The following is a 16,645-nucleotide window of genomic DNA, read 5'->3' on the forward strand; positions in this document are numbered from 1 at the left end:
CAAGAGAGAAATGGAGACAAAATGGAAGGGAAGGAGGTAACAGCAACAAAGGATTGAAAGTCACAGAGGTAAAAGAAGAAGGAAGAAACCTGCTAAACAGCAGAAGTGGAGATGGAGCAAAGAAAAGAACGAGAGAGACAGGCAGGAAAAAGAAAGAGAGTGCAGGGATAGAAAGTCACGAAAAAGAAACCTGATAAGAGGGAAGTGAGCGGGAGTCAGAACAAGAGAGCAGCTTCTTGCTATTAACTCTCATGGGCTTCAGTCCAGAGGGGAGAGCAGGGGGCAGGAAGCAACAGTGAGATGGGAAAACAGAAGCCTTCATAGCTGCAAAAGCAATCAGGCAGCTTGCAAGAGCAACAGGCATGTGAAGGAAGGGCACAGATGATCCTTAAAGGGACTGGCACACTCAGTTTAATACAAACACACTTCCACAGGTGATAGCTTCAGTTAATGTCAGGAGTGTCTTAACAAGGAAAAGATGGGAACAGGTTGAACCAATGTTAAATCAAATAAAGGCAGACATAATCTGCCTATGTGAATGTAGTATACCTGAGGAGAGGGATTATAAATGTTTTGAGAAGAGATGGAGATGAGAACCATCACGGTGGTCAGATTGAAATGAGAACAAAGTGGCTGAAGTGGCAATACAATTCAAGAATTGCAGTGAAAGCACAGCAGATGGAAGACAGCTTCAGTGGCAGACATAAGCACATGATAATATCAGTTGGGGGAGCAGAATTAAAAGTTTTCAATATATATGTACCACCAAAGCAGGAGAGGACAAAGGTTCTGCTAGAAAGCTAGCAGGTTACCTGGTAGGAAGGAGACCACAGATAATAGTGGGGGACATCAGCTGCATAACAGAAGTGAGTGACAGAACAGGAGGAGGAGAAGGCAGAACTTTATACAGTTCATCTAGCTTGTTAACAAATATAGTTAAAGAAGAGTCACAAAAAGATGTGTGCACGAGGGATAAAGTTTCCACTAGAATTGACCCCAGTGGAAAGATACAATCAAGGACTGACTTCGTATAAAAAAAAATAAAGATAAGAAAGAAAGAAATTGTATGTGTAGCATTTAGTGGACATTGGATGCTAAAGGTGGAATGGAGTCTTGGCAAGAGCTTCATAAGGGGAAGGGAAGTGTGGAAGTTAAATGTGTAACTGTTACAAGATGAGATATGTCAAGTGTACAGGAGACAGTATGAGGGGTGGAGAACAATGAAGAAATATTTTAAGAGGATCAGAGAATGGTGGATGATGGTGAAGAAGAGGGCAGGAGAATTCTTCAGGAAGGAAGGTCAAAGAACCATGTGGAAAATAATGAAAAAGCTAAGAAAGCTACAAAGAAAGATGCCGGACCTGCTAAAGGAAGCCACAGAAGGAAGGCAGATATGAGAAGAACTAGAAGAAATAAGGCGAGAGATAAGAAAGCTGGGTTAAAAGAAAGGCAAGAGGGAAAAAGTTTTTAGCAAAAGCACCCTGGGTGTTAGACGCAACAAGAAGACTTTATGAAGAGCTATATAAGAAGAAGAAAACAGACAGGAAGAAGATAAAAGATATGCTGGAAGAGATTGAAGAGAAAGAAGAGGAGGAAGCAAAGAAGATGGAAGAAAAGATAAGATAAGATAAGCTTTATGGACATGGAGGAATGCTTAAAAATCTTTAAAAGAGAGAAATCACCAGGAGCAGATGGCTACCTATGGAATCCTACAAGAAGTTTTGGGCATGGACAGAGACGGATATAGTGGAAATTGTTGATGAAATAGTGGAAACAAGGGAGGTAGGGTGAGATTTTAAAAGAGTCATTGTGATCTTGCTCTTCAAAAAAGGGAAGGAGGAAATCCTGAACGACTGGAGACCAATTACACTTCTTAATATGGACTATAAGTTAATGGCCAAGACGGTTGTTTTGGGAAGGAAGAAAAGCCTCTAGAAGACAATAAATGAAGACCAAGGAGAGGTGACCCTCACCATTCACGGGGAATATGTTCTTGAGATCCCCATGAATGGCAAAATCCGTGAATATGGCGCCACGTTCATGAACATCATGAATGAAGTGACCCCAGTGGGGCACTGCTGCATTGGCAACAGTGGGAGCCCGGTGGCAGCGGTGGGAGCCTGGCTGCGGGAGCTTGGCAGCGGCAAATGCAGAGCTCCCAAGGAGCTCCTGTAAATGTATTTAAGATGCAGGTTCTTCATTCACGAATATCTGAAACCATGAATGCCGAACCCATGAATAGTGAGGGTTTCCTGTGTGTGCAGTACCAGGTAGAAGGATCTCCGAAGCGATCAGAGTGATCAAAGATACACTATCCCACATCCAAAAGAGGGAAATAAACACAGTTATAGCAAACTTAGATTTAGAAAAAGGATATGACAGAGTGGATCATGATTATATATTCAAAGTGTTAGGAAAAATGGGGTTCCCAGAAAAAATGTTGGATAGCACTATTTTTTAGAGAGGCAGAGAGTCAAGTCCACATTAATGGGCATCTAAGCAAGGCTTTTAAAATCCATATGGGGTGAGACAAGGGTGACCCTGTTGCCACTGCTATTTGTGTGTCGCATGGAACCATTAGCACAAAAAATAGGAAAAGACAAGGTCATAAGCGGAGTAAAGATACCAGAAGGAGAAGTAAAATTTGTATTATACATGAATGATATAAATGTAGTAGTTAGAGACAGACTTTCAGTGGAAAGGATCCTAAAGTATAGAGTATGGACAAGTGCCAGGGGCTAAACTCAATAAATTGAAAAGTACCATAATGGGAGTGGGGAACTAGAGGGACTTGGAGAAGTTGGGGCTTCAAATAAGAGAGAGTGAAATTAGAGAGCTAGGGATCCTGATGGACACCAAGAGGAAATGTGCTAAAGGGATTCTATGGAGCCGGGTTGTGCTGCTCAAGCAGGGAAAGGAGGAAGCCAGGTCAGCTACTATAGCCCCTGGCAGCCTTGCCCCACACTCCTGCTGCCCTGCTCTGGGCCCCACTGATGCTGGCCTTGGTGCACTGGTGCAGGCCCCACACTCCTGCCCAGATGTCACTGCGCTCCACACACCCACTCGCTGCCCCTTCCCCCCTGCCTGCCACAGCCATTTCCCTGACTGCCAGCCAGCACCACGTGGTTCCCAACTGCAGCACTGAGACTCCAGGAGCTGGCCAGACCAGCCCTGAGGACTAGGGCAATTACCCGTGGTCCTCCCCTGCCTCCCTCCCCCACCTCCTTCTTATCTGTAATTCCCTCCACACAGGGAGATAGGAACAGTCCCAAGCCAGAAGCCTCCAGAAGCTCCTGGCTGGGGCTTGGGGTCGGGGGGATGAGGGGGTGGGGCTGAGCTGGACTTGCTGCTGTTTAGTTCTGCCACTGGCTCCCCCTGGGTCCTACTGCCCCTGGGTCCTGTCATCTTTGACAGACAGCCAGGGGCAGATAAATTTTAATTTTCTAAATTTGTTAGGGGCCCTGTGGGCTGCATAGAATGGGCTGGTGGGCCGGATCCAGCCCGTGGCCATATTTTGCCCACCCCTGCTTTAGCGCCATGCCAAATAAGGTTAATGACACACAAAAAAATAAGTCATGCACATTCAGATGGAAGAAAAAATTGTTAAGAAATTTCCTCCAGTGAATCACCATTTCTTTAGAATTTTAATCAATATTTACTTTGGCCACAAACGATAAGCTGAAATCTCAAACTGAGTTAACTTGCTACCACCTAAAAAAACAACAGAAGTAGGCCACGCCAAGCTTTCTCTGGCACTAAAGTCCACTGGCGTCTGGTGGACATACCACCAAGCATTTCATGCTTCACCTAAATTTAACCTTCTTCCTAAAGCACACAATCCTTAGCTGATAAAATGTACTTCTTAACTCAATGTTTATGCCCAGATGTTGTGATAGGCCAAGTGGCCATCCATTGCAGTAGACAATAGGAGTTACAAAAGGATGATTGTGTTGCCTGGAGGCTTGGGCTGCTTGTCTTTCCGCACCCTGTGAAATATGAATTTTCAGTTCTACCTAGGAGAACTTTTACAATCTCTGCTCTCTCCTGTGCCTGATGAAGGGCATGTGTGCCTGAAAGCTTGCAAATATATAAAATAATTTGTTTGCAAATATCAAGTTAATATAACAAAAGATATCACCTCTTCCACGAGTTTTGATTCCTTTTGCCTCTAGACCAATATGGCTACAACCAGGATATCTGTCTTTCCACACACACTATTCTAAGTAGTTTGGACACTAAGCACTGCTCATCAGCTGGAGATTGCCAAAATGCAGGTTATCTTCTCTCTCCATATCACATAGTGCTCTGCCAAGAACATTATAGGGGTGTGTCACAGGCGACAGGCCCAAGGGCCTGGAGACCCCTGCATCAGGGGCAGAGAGGTGGCAAGGGAAACCAGGGAGATGGCCCGGAGAGAGCCATGACACAGGAAAACTTGCCTGGTTCAGGTACAGCGACAGGACACATGGAATGGCAGGCAGTGCCACCTGTGCAATTTATCAGCATGCTCTCAGTGAGGCTGGGATGGTGTGGGAGCATGACATCATCAGCTGGCACCAGGAAGTGGCTACAATAGCCAGTACAGGACTGGGAGATGGGGAGCAGCAGCAGCACAGCTGCTGTAGGCTCCCAGCTAGAACACCCAGCTGTTCTACATTCCAGGGATGCCAGGGGCGTCCCAGAGAGGGACTCTGCCTCCCATGGGAGTGACTCCCAGGACCAAAGGAGAGCAAAAAGCCAAGGATATGAGGGCCCAGAACCTATCAGGGACACATCAGTGGGAGGAAAACCACTGCTTTCCTGTTTTTGCTTTATTTTTTTTTTATTACTCCTGGGTCCTGGGATGGAGGCCACATTCTTTTGATGCCCTTGCCAGAGCCAAGAGGCCAGGAGCTCTCGGGGACTCCAGGGATGGAGGACTATATTTTGGCAGGGTCAGAAGGCCTGTCCAGCCAAGGGGAATGGCCTCAGGAAATGAGACCCTTTCCCCACATTGTTTCACAGGATGAGAACAATGGCGAGTAACCTTGGCCATTCTTCAGAGGACCCATGGCCACTGCACAGGCCATTCAACACACCTAGAACACACAGGTGACATGGCATGCTGTATTACATAAGAGCCCAAACCATTGACCATGTGGCTAAAGACCATCAGGTTGGCATATGGATGGGGTGTAGGGGAGGCGGAGCCTCAGGAGATGTCCATAAAGAGTGCCTCCAAGTGAGTCTGGGTCAAACAGAAGCCCAAGTAATAAAGCCCAAGTGAGGATCACCAGGCCCTCAGCTGCTCAGGAGCAGCTGCTCGGGCTTAGATAGGCACAGGATGCATAATGGAACTAGCTGGAATACAAGTGCTTTGTCCAGAGAAATTTCAATTCTTAAGCCAAACAAAAAAACCCCCACATATTTTTTGATTTGGGAAGGCTGCCACAATGCCCCACAGAAGCTCCCAAATAGTTTTATCCTGTTACTGTTCCTTTCTGTGGGACAGGTTCCCTGGTGAAGCTAATTTTCCCATAATAATCCATGAGCCACCCTTTTCCTCACCGTTGTTGAGAGGGTGATTTTTTTTCTGTGGAAGACACTCTGTTTTCTTGAAAACTATTGTTTTGTAACAAACAAAACCAAATATTTGTGGGAAAGTGGTCTGGGCTGAATTGTTTTGGTAAGCCCTTGTGTCCAAGGTTCCCTCTAATCTGTGTGTATACGCGGCCATGGACAATAAAAATTTTTGCCCTGCAGTAACTTTTTAATGCCACACACCTGCCCAGAGGTGAGCTGGGCTGCAGCTTCTTATAAACTTTGGGCTCAGAGTGCGGTGGAGGCACCAGGGCCGGCATGGGACACTTACCAGTGGTAAGGTACCATTCAGCTACATGGTGGCCACTCCACTCCACTTCTCACCCCTCCTCTCCGCTCCACTCCTTAGTCCTCACTGCACTGGCATGTCTGTGGGGAGGGAAAGCAGCACTGGATAGGCAGCGGCTCCTCCCCGAGGTGAAGTGGGGGCAGGAATGGGGGCTGGGGCAGAGCTGGGCACTGCGCAGGCTCCACCAGCTCCAGGGAACTGCTCCGTTCCCCAGACTCTTCAGGTGAACTTTGCCCTAAGCCCTGGCACCATGTGCCTCCCTGTCCCGGGACGGTTGGAGGAATGGAGAACCTGCCCTAAAAGAGGAGATTGGTGGGTCATAACCTCAGGCTTCAGGGCTTCTACTGATCACCTGAAGGAGCAAGGAAGAGCTTGCCCCTCTTAACGTTAAGCCCTGGACATTGGCCACAGCGAAAGGGGGAAGATAGGCTGGGAGAGGGGGTGCTGGTGCCCCTCAGAGGTATTGAGAGACCTCCCAGGTGCAAGGACTGTAGGGGTTTTGCCTGCCTCTAGCATGAGGCATGGTCAGTTGTCTACGTCTGTATGAACACATCTTGCCCTGCTACTGCCATGGCAAAGGTCTCAGTGCTCCTGTTGTGTGTCCCACCCCAATCCTGTGGCCCACAGTGGGGTTTTGTGGCAGGGGCTGCCCTGGATCTACAGTGTGTGAAAGGAGCTGGAGTGGATGTTGTGGACCCCTTTGCACAGTTGTCTGCCAGCATGTGTAGGGGCCCTGCCTGGGATTTCCCAGCAGGTCCCTTCTAGTCTTATGCTCCTGAATGCAGGCATTCCCCTGGCGTGTGCCAAAAGGGGGAGGTGAGACCAATTCGGGAATGGACCGCAGCACTCCAAGTACCATTCTTCAACCCAAGGGCAATTTCACCTGCTGAGACTTGACCAATTAATGGCCTGAAGTGGAATAATGGAGACCTCCCCAAAGAGAAATTCCAGACAAGTTTTTAAATGATATGACTACAAAGCCCCAAGTTGCTGTTAAGGAGTATCCTAAAAATTTAACAGAGAGCCATGTGAATGCTTATGAAGCTTATATATTATCCCTGGTTCAAGTTACAGGGTTGTAAAATGCTGCTGCCAGACAGCAGACCAGATCCCATCTTCCTTGCTTCAGGAATCTGTTCCTTGGTGCTTGATATATGAAATTATGCATAGCGGGAAGCCAGATAAACCTGAAAGTACTTCTGGAGTAGAGCACAGAAACCAGCTGGAGTGAAGCATACAGTACAACAGAGACAGAAAATTTGGCCAGGGACACAACGGCCAGCCTCTAAGCTTAAGAAAATTGCCTTGGGAATTATTATCCAGATGGAGCAGAGAGAAAATTGTTTTTTTTAGCTCTGCCCAACAGATCCAAGCACAGGGAGCTCCATGAGGCTCAGCATATCTCAGCAGGAAGAAGGGCTTAGGGCAGGGGTGGCCAACCTGCAGCTCCAGAGCCACATGCAGCTCTTCCGAAGTTAATATGTGTCTCCTTGAATCTTTGCACAAGCACACGGTGATCATCTTCCATTTCAAGGAAATGCATATTTATTTCTGAAGAGCTGCAGGTTGGCCACCCCTGGCTTAGAGTATGGACATGCAAAACTTACTGTGGGGACAAGTAACACATGCTTTTACCTTCTGGTAAGTGGAAAATAAAGCGAGGTAGTTTAGACCTCAGTGGGCATGTCTACATAGTGCAAGTCAGCACTGTTCAGAGATACCTGAGGTAGCTTTGGGGTTGAAATGGACCTCATATGGTCATGTAGTCCAGCTCCCTGCTCTAGGCAAGATCATCCCTGATGAAACCATTCCAGTCAAGTGTTTGTCTAACTTGCTTTTGAAAATTTCCAGGGAAAAAGATGCCACCACTTCTCTAGGTAGCATGTTGCAATGCTTAATTACCTTCACAGTTCTTCATAATCTCCAACCTAAAATTCATGTGCTGCAATTTGAGGCCATTGATCTGAGTTCTGTCCCCTATGGTTCCTGACCCAGAAATAATATAGCTGTGTTTTGACTTTTTATTTATATAATCTAATCTAGGTAATTACCTCTCCTTGATGGCACTGGATTTATGACCCAGATACTTTGCTCTGGGCGGACCCACACTCTCAGACTGACCACAACCTTTCCATTCGATAATAGGCAAATTTAATTGATACATAGTGGTAGCAGATAAGAATAATGCAAACAATTCTATATCTACCAGCCCCAGGACTGGCATCAGAGGGAAGGTGCATCTGGCCAGTACATGAGCTTCACTTTGAGGTTCTCTCTTAAATGTCAGATGTCAGCAGCCTGGAGGTTGGATGCTGAGGCCCACCCTCCTCCCCAGAGGGGTGGGTGAGATGGGCTGGTCGTATACCCTCTGTCCATGGTGGCCTTGGGTTCCCCTCTTGGGGACGTTTGGCTGCTCTGAAATCCCTCCTTTTGTGTTCTTTTCTCTTCCTGATGACTCTCTGGCCACCACTGTTTGGTCTCTCTGTGGTTGTCATATTGTCCACATTCTGTTCTATCAGCATATTCCTTTGTTTCACAAGCCCAACACATGCACATATCCTAATTTGGGCTTTCCCAGTCTTCTCCTAATTTGATCTGTTCCCCACAACTGGAAATCGCAGGGTCCCTTTTGCTGCTTTTTTAATGAAAGGGAATGGACTTTCTTTCAGCTTTTAGGATCACTTCCTTGAGGAACAACCACTCACCTTGTACTCCCTTCCCCACTGGACTATGGTCCTGCAGGGCCTTGCCAACCAATCTCCTAAATCTGTGGAAGTCAGCCTTCCTAAAATCTAGGATCTCTACCCTGCTGGATGGTTTCTCTAATTTATGGCGGATGGAGACAGTGATCATCTCATGGTCACTGTCACCCAGTTTCCCTTCGATCCTCAGGTTCCTTACTAAATCGTCTCCTTTTGCCAGAACCAAGTCTAGGAGTGCCTTGCCCCTAGTCAGCCCATAGACTTCTTGAGTTAGACAGAGTTCCTCAATGCAAGTGAGGAAGCTTTGCGAGTGATCAGATCTGGCTGAGTGTTCATCCCACAAGATGTCTGGGTAGTTGAAATCACCCATGATGACCATGCTCTGAGAGTACGCAGCCTCCTATGTTATGGAACAGTGTAGTACATGGTTTTAATTTCATAGTCTGTGTGTCTGTTTGCTGCTTGCCTGTATCAGACACAGCCGACGTTGAAGAAAGTTTGTCACAGACAGGCTTTTTAGAAATCAATTAACCCTTGCTGCTACCCTGGACCATTATTTTAATGCTTATCTACTTTACCTACAAGCCAATTCCCAAAAGCAAACCTCTAAATACCATTTTCTAGCCATCACTCCTCTCCTGGTTAATCTGTTGAAAAGATGATAAGACATTTTTTTTTCTGCCAAGTTCTTCAAAGCTGGAAGGAGGACAAGGTGGACTCTCCTGCACTATTTCTGTTCCCATTTTTTTCTGACTGAAAGGGTCCCCTGCACACACAGATTTGGAAGAGATAACCTTATACTTTAACAATATTATGAGTTATAGAGCAAAAGCGGTAGGCAGGGCCAGACACAGGCCTGGGTGAACCGGGCAGCCACCCATGGCCTGGACGGAAAGGGGGCCCAAAAATGGTAATTTTAAAATTATTATTACCATTCTCTCTGGTGAAGGGGGACCCAATACTAAAAGTTCTCCTGGGGCTGCCAGGAGTCTAGGTAAGGTACTGCTGGTAGATGAGAGAAGGCATTTAGCAGGCAGTCACTGTTCTCAAGATGACTATTATTTGACTTTAGGGATTGAATAGCTCGGCTAGATTACGTATCGAGTGCACTGCTGAAGGAAACTGGATCACTAGAAACCTCTTCATTACAGAAAGTACAAATGGATCATTACAAATTGACCTTTATGCTAGACTCTGATGGGTCAACTTCAAACCCCTTGTTTGCATAGTAATTCTTCAATGATAATACACAGTTGCATACGTAATTGTCTACACACCAGTAAGATACATTTATTTCAGTATCTAACCTTCCCACGCTTGATTTCAGGAACCAGTGTATATAAATAGAGGGTTTTGTGTGGCTCACTCCAACAGATCCTGAAGCTCTTCAGCTATCAAAATGAAGCTCACTGTGAGTATATATAATTTTCCTCTCATAAAAATAATACAGCACTGAAGTCGTCTGTGGCCCTATACTGTAGTCCTTTACAGCTCCAGAACCGGCAGGAATTTCAGCAGACCTGCACTGGTGGGTCAGACTTATTGCAGGGAAATTTAATTCTTAGAGGTTTCACTCCTTTGGGAAATTCAGCGTATCAGAGACTATATTAGCATAAAGATCTGCAAATTGAGGCTTTATGTGAGACTTTTATGTATCCTGAAATGTATGCCCCTGATCTAATGCCCTTTGAACTGAATGGAATCCCACTATCATAAAGTGGAGTGAGAGGGGTGGATCAAACACTTTCTTTAACTTAGTATAAGAGGGCTTGGTATATTTTTTACCTTTCTCAAATATTTGTTTCAGATTGTGACTGCTGTGCTTCTGGGAGTTTTCTTCGCTCCATCTCTTGCTTTACAAGTAAGTTCAACATATAATACCACTCTTGTCAGCCTGTTTCTTTTTTGCTTTATGGATTTTCACATCGCAGAATATATTTCTTAAGGAAAAAATCTAAAATTTTCTTTGTACGCAAAACTGCAAGATCACAGGGGTGGGTTTGCTCAATAAAGAAATAATTATTCAGCTAGCCTATTACGAAAAGAAGTTTGTCTAATTACGACAGGTAAGAAAGAACAATGGAAAAAACTGGGTCACATCTGTTGCAGCTTTCCAAAATGCCACCGCCTTAATATTGTGCTGACATTTCCAAAACATTGTGGTTATGGTAGACTTGCTAGGAGGGAAAGAAAGATTTCTTCCATCGGTGTATAAAATTCCACACCAATATGATAAATATTATGGGTCTGATTCTTATTTTTATAAGTCCCTGTATGCTGTTTTTATTCTGTAAAGGACAGCAGGGACATATGTAATGTGTAACCAATTTAAGCTCCTTTTACATCATAAGAGGAGACCTTTGTTAAATGTGAATCAGGCCTTTTAAATCTATGGTGTTTTATAATAACACAGGGGAATTTATAACAAAAGATATAGGAGTTTTTATGAATGTTTCTGCACATGCAGTAATAACAGGTTGAAACAATATCAAATGCATGTAATCCATTGGTAACTTAAAAGCTAACTCGAGCTCATTGCAGACATCCAACTGATTAGGCCCCAGTTTTTAAAAATAACAAGGTCACTTCTGTTCAAAGTGGCTTTTAGATGGGAAGGAATTCTCCCCCTGTTGAAAATGAGTGTAAATTAGTGTAAGGTGTAAAGTAAAAATGAATGCTACAAACGCACAGGACTCCACACTTCTGGGCTGGAAAATCTGTTAAGGATGGTCATACTTAAATGCTTACTCAGGAAGAATTTTAATTGAAGCCAACTGAACAAAACCTTATTCAGTTCTCACTCAGGCAAAATAGGCAATACAACTACTTACCTCCAGCAGATCCATGCTGAGGACAAAGTGAAACGGACTGAGAGCATTTCTGTACTGCACAATGCTGTTTAAAGCTATTTCAGGTAACAGAAGCAATTGAGTCACGTTACCACCAACCTCTGCTGGGACTAATTAGCCCTTCAGAGAACCGGGGAATATTAGCCCTTGCAAAGTGCTGTGCTAACAGTTACACTGGGTAGCCAAGGTAGACCTGGCTTGGGTATGTTGGCATGATAGCATCAGTGGTCTCCAAAGGCAGAAACACTCTGCTACATTGCTGTAATACAGTTTAAGAGCAGTGGATCTCAAAGCACTTGACAGAATACAAGTTGCTTAAGCAAGCTGGGTGTGCAAAACCTAAAACCTGGTTAATTTTGTTTTTAAATTCAGGATGTAAATGTAGGACAGACATCTGACAGAAAAGCCCATCAGGGTGTGTCTGTCGACCATGATAAGAATGTGGCTATCGTCACATCAAATAATGGCCAGCAATCATGGGTCTCTGTTTTGGACTACAAGACTGTAAGTGCAAACTACTATAAATGTGTTGCTCTTTTATTTATTTATTTTTTGGGGGTAGGTCTTTTTTTAAGGGAAACGGGTTTATTAAAGTGTATTTGTCTTCAAAGAGGAAATAGGATTGCTATTATTTATTGAGAAGCAAGGTTTTGCGGGTAATGTCTTTTAGTGGATCAGCTGCATAACTACAAGGAATAGAAAGCATCCTTCCTCAAGTGTGAGGAAAGAAGCATGTACAGCCAAAGCTAAATACCAGATAAAATGATAGTTTGTGTTTAACTCCGTATGTGAATGAAATGGTAAAAGAACTGAAGAGGGCTATACATTAGGAGCACAGAGTGTTTGTCATTTATGGAGAAGATGCTCAAACAAAATCCCTAAATTGCTGGGGTTTTATTTTATAGGGCTTTGTGGCAACCAGGATATTGGCCACGAAATCTTGTGTCCTTGCTAAAATGAACAAAGACGTTATGCCTGCTATTGATGCTCTTCCCAAAGCCCTTGACGAGATGAAGGTAAGATGAAAAGAGAATTGCAGAAATGATGGGTGGGAGAGAGGATGTGTTCTTCCAATAGTACAATGCAAAACTGAAAATATATGATCTTACCCTATTGGAGATACTGCTTGTTGGGATTTGTTTGTTGAAACAGCTACCTCCTGGAAAGTGCTATTTAGATCAAATTTATTTTTTTGTAAAATCATATCAATTTCAATGAAAATTTGCATTTAAAAAAAACTAGGAAAAGAGTGAGGAAACAGGGGTTTTTGACATGTTTGGAAGGAAACATTCCCATTTCTCTTGTTGAAATGACATTTGGGTTATTTGTTTCAGGGTATGTCTTAAAAAAAATGTTGTGTTTTCTTGAGGGGGTTTGTTTGTTTGTGTGATCTGGGGTTTGTTTGTTTTTTACTCTGTTTCAATGTAGGGTAAAGTTTTTTTCACTCTGAATTTTTTAAATTAATTTTGCAACTCTCTATCAGGAGACAGTAAGGGAAAATAGGGAGCAAATCCACCAACGCAATGAAAGGTTCTGGCCAAATATGAGCGTCTTATGTTTCAGCACAAGAATTAGGAAGGTCCTTGCTAAAATATTGGGTGAGCTGCTCTGCTTCCTATCCATCTGTTTTATAGTGTAGCACCCCAGTACTGCTTTCACCTATAGCATACCATGTGTCTCAGAAACGTCAGAAATAGGAGTGCACATTTTTTATAAATGAATTAAGCTGTTCATTGTATTGAATGATGTCAAATGACTGCACCTGCCTTATCGACGTTTAGAAATCTGAAGTTCAAAGGCCTCCTCCAAAGGAGGTGAGATACACCGTCTCAGAAAAGAAAATCCAGGACCTCACCCAATATGGAGAAGACATTGCTGCTCTGTGCCATGGCTTGCCTGCTTATGAGGCTTATGAGATCCAGGGTGAGTACAAGTCCTGCTAGCTACTGACACAGTAAAACCATATAATCAAACAGCAAAACTATTTCTGGAATATTCAGTATAAAGTGAGAAAATAAAGGAAGGTATCAGAACCTGAGCCCAGATCTGAACCAGAATGGTTCAATCAAAAAGCTCATATCCAAAAAGTCAGTTTGATATACCACTAAGATTTGTAGTTGCTCCAAGTCTGAGTCAGAACTTTGTGGATGACACCTAACTTTAATAGTAAAGAAAGGAGTCAGCATGATATTATGGAGTGAACTTGGGACCAGAGTTCAAGGATTGCTATCTTCCCATCCATGAACTGCTACTGATTGGCTGTGTGTCCTTGGGCTGGTCACTGAAACTGCTGCAATGGGACTATTTGCACACTTAAAGGTACTTAAGGTGTTTTGCTGGATTGAGTCAGATGACTCAGTACTTTGTACGTTTTCCACACTTAGATTATTCACTTACCTCATAAAAGGTGGACATGAAGATTAGCCAGCTCATGTTTCTAAGGTTCTGTGAAGAAAATGAGAGCTTCAAAAGTGCCCAGTCTCATCATTAGAAGTAACTCTTAAGAAAATGAATCAGCACATATCAGTGTATTTGATCAACTGGATTTGCTTGAGTGTGAAAAGAAATCAGTTAAACATTTTACAAGCTTTTCTAATAACAAAATTCCTTGAACAGAGTAATAGAAACACACAATTTTAGATGCATGTTGTCCTGCTGTAACAAAGCAGGCGAGCATGGATGAAGCATTGGCTGCTGTTGTGGATGTCAAATCTGTATATTAACTCTCTCTGCTGGTAGTAAAGGAGTATTTTGTTGCTACATTGTTACCCACTGGCATTAATCCTATAGGACAGGGGGAAATTTCCTGTCTGACTCACCACTGCCTTGCAAATGTCGCAGATGTGTGGATATTACCTGTGTGGGTATCATAGGCCATGATTCTGATATGCTCACATTTTACACCTATGTGCATACACTTTATATGACTATCAGTGACCACACAAAGTGCAGGATCTTTAGCATGACCACAGCTGTTGTGAATTAGCACGTTATCTGCACAGATTTCCTGATGCCTTTGCCATCACCTAATGATAAACTTGTTTTTTTTCTTTCTCAGGAGCGAACTTTTTCTATGTAGGAGCAGAAGCGTGTTTGAATGTGAACGTCCTGTTCATCCTGCGTTTGGACTTATGCCTTGGTATTTCCAAATAAGTTTTGGGCTGCCCTGAACCAGTCTTCCAATTTCCCCTGTGACTGGACAAAACCATTTATCTTAGTGACATTACATCTTCTGAATATTTTACTCTTTTCCCTTTATGATTTCTATGTAGAAGAAACTTAGACTGAGAAACTAACTTTCAATTAAACACATTTAGCATTTGTGTCATGTGTGTCTTGTGTATTTCATTTCTACTCTTCATCAGACATAGCTTGGCCCCATGCTGAGTCAGGAGATACTGTTACAAACAACTAAAGGTTGAGTTTGGTCAATGTGTAGATGGGAGATCTTCAAAGAAAACCCAGGAGCTGCAGAAATTGCCACTGGATGGTGAATTTCGATTACAGCTAACGTGAACTGTTTTCAAACCAACTATGTAATCTCATCAGTTTTAAAGTCTAGTTCCCCTCAATTTGTGGGCTTAAATTTTCAATTCCAGTGAAACATTAGCTATATTATTTTGATGAAGGAATTCTGTTCTAGGGCAGAACAGAGCATACCAGATTATCTATGTGTTTGGACAAAACAAGCAAAGTAATAAAGGTATCATCCCATCCTTTGCATCTTCACACCCAGATGCAGCAATGGAGAGATATCTTTGTAGCCATTTGACATCAGTGCAAAGTAGACATGGCATGCAGCTATTTGTGGCCTCTTTCTGCTCCTTTTGCATAGATAAACACGGTGTTATTATTAACTTGTATGCTAGGTTCCCCCTCATTGAATAGGACTTTGCTGTGTTTTACATACAAACACAAAACAAGAATCAGATCCTGTGTCTACACAGTCTAAATATAAGGCCAGGATTATATGTACAATAACAAGCAGACAATGGTGAATCTAAAGCCTGGGTAGCACCAGAAACTCTGCAGTTGTTCCTGGAAACTGAAGCTGAAGCTAGCTCAATTTAGAATGAAAAAATATGAAAATTTAAAAATGGAGGTTTTAACAGGAAGTACAATGTTTTATCGATGGCTGTGATAGATTTTATTTATTGAGTGACTTTTTTAATCAAGATTTTGTGTGTGTGTGTGTGTGTGTGTTTGTGATTAATAAATCACTCAATAAAGAAAATCATACACACACATACACATACACACCAGGCCATAGGATTTCCTGTTAATGCCTATTTGAACTAGAAAATATAGAATGTATATATATATGAATTAGAAAACATTATATATATATAATCATATATCATAGTTCATTAGGCCAGAAAGAACTATCAGCTGCTTGGACCGTAAACCAGGCCATAGGGTTTCCTGTTAATGCCTATTTGAATTAGAAAACATTATATATATATAGAAAATATAGAATATATATATATATATATATATTTGAATTAGAAAACATTATATAGATATAATGTTTTCTAATTCAAACATATATATATATATATTCTATATTTTCTATATATATATAATGTTTTCTAATTCAAATAGGCATTAACAGGAAACCCTATGGCCTGGTTTACGGTCCAAGCAGCTGATAGTTCTTTCTGGCCTCCAAACTAATGAACTATGATTCTAGGAATTCTAGCAGAAAACAGGCAGCCACATATAGTTGCTTAGTTCCCACCACAGTTTTTTAACTAACCTCCAGAAGTATGAAATCAAAATGAGTTTCCTTGAAAAAGACTGCAAAGGTGTCCATATATATTCCAGATTATCACAAATCAACTCTACTGGATAGGACTGACCTTTTACTACTACTTGTGCTACTGCTAGCATTTCCCTATCATTGTTTCTCCAGATTTTCATTTCTCTTAATCCTTACGTTCAGCTGTGGTGCTTGTCTTATCCAGACAAGACAAAAAGTGACAGAAAGAAGCACAAATCAAAGATCAGGATGAATTTTAATTTATTTGGCATTCTTGCCTTAACCTGTTTTGCTCTCCCATTTAATACTCTCTATTATTAAATAGATTATTCCCACTAGGTAGTTGTGGCAGGGCGCTGTGTGTGCCTGCCACTTTAAGGGCCTGGAGCTGGCAGCCGCCAGGTGCCTGATGAGGGCAGCCATTTTGGAGATAAGAGCTGCCTGTATAAACAGTGCAGTTTGGCTG

At 42.9% G+C, this 16,645-nt stretch overlaps 1 protein-coding gene across 1 annotated transcript; it reads left to right on the forward strand.

Annotated features, from left to right (window-relative positions):
- The first annotated feature begins 1,701 nt into the window (after positions 1–1,701).
- Positions 1,702–14,741, forward strand: GKN1 (gastrokine 1). Its single transcript, XM_059731688.1, has 6 exons — positions 1,702–1,782; positions 10,379–10,432; positions 11,793–11,924; positions 12,326–12,436; positions 13,202–13,343; positions 14,479–14,741. Exons 1-6 carry the CDS (start codon positions 1,702–1,704, stop codon positions 14,571–14,573), a joined length of 615 nt encoding a protein of 204 aa, XP_059587671.1. The 3' UTR covers positions 14,574–14,741.
- The last annotated feature ends 1,904 nt before the right edge of the window (positions 14,742–16,645 follow it).

Source organism: Alligator mississippiensis, chromosome 7, assembly GCF_030867095.1.
Source record: "Alligator mississippiensis isolate rAllMis1 chromosome 7, rAllMis1, whole genome shotgun sequence".
Taxonomy (NCBI): domain Eukaryota; kingdom Metazoa; phylum Chordata; order Crocodylia; family Alligatoridae; genus Alligator; species Alligator mississippiensis.

Bases quoted from the DNA above. Each gene is read 5' to 3' on its own strand.
- GKN1 (XM_059731688.1), top strand. From the start codon at position 1,702: ATGGAATCCTACAAGAAGTTTTGGGCATGGACAGAGACGGATATAGTG. The intron at 1,783-10,378 runs GTAGGGTGAGAT...TATTTGTTTCAG, and splicing joins AAATAGTGGAAACAAGGGAG to ATTGTGACTGCTGTGCTTCT. The intron at 13,344-14,478 runs GTGAGTACAAGT...TTTCTTTCTCAG, and splicing joins TGAGGCTTATGAGATCCAGG to GAGCGAACTTTTTCTATGTA.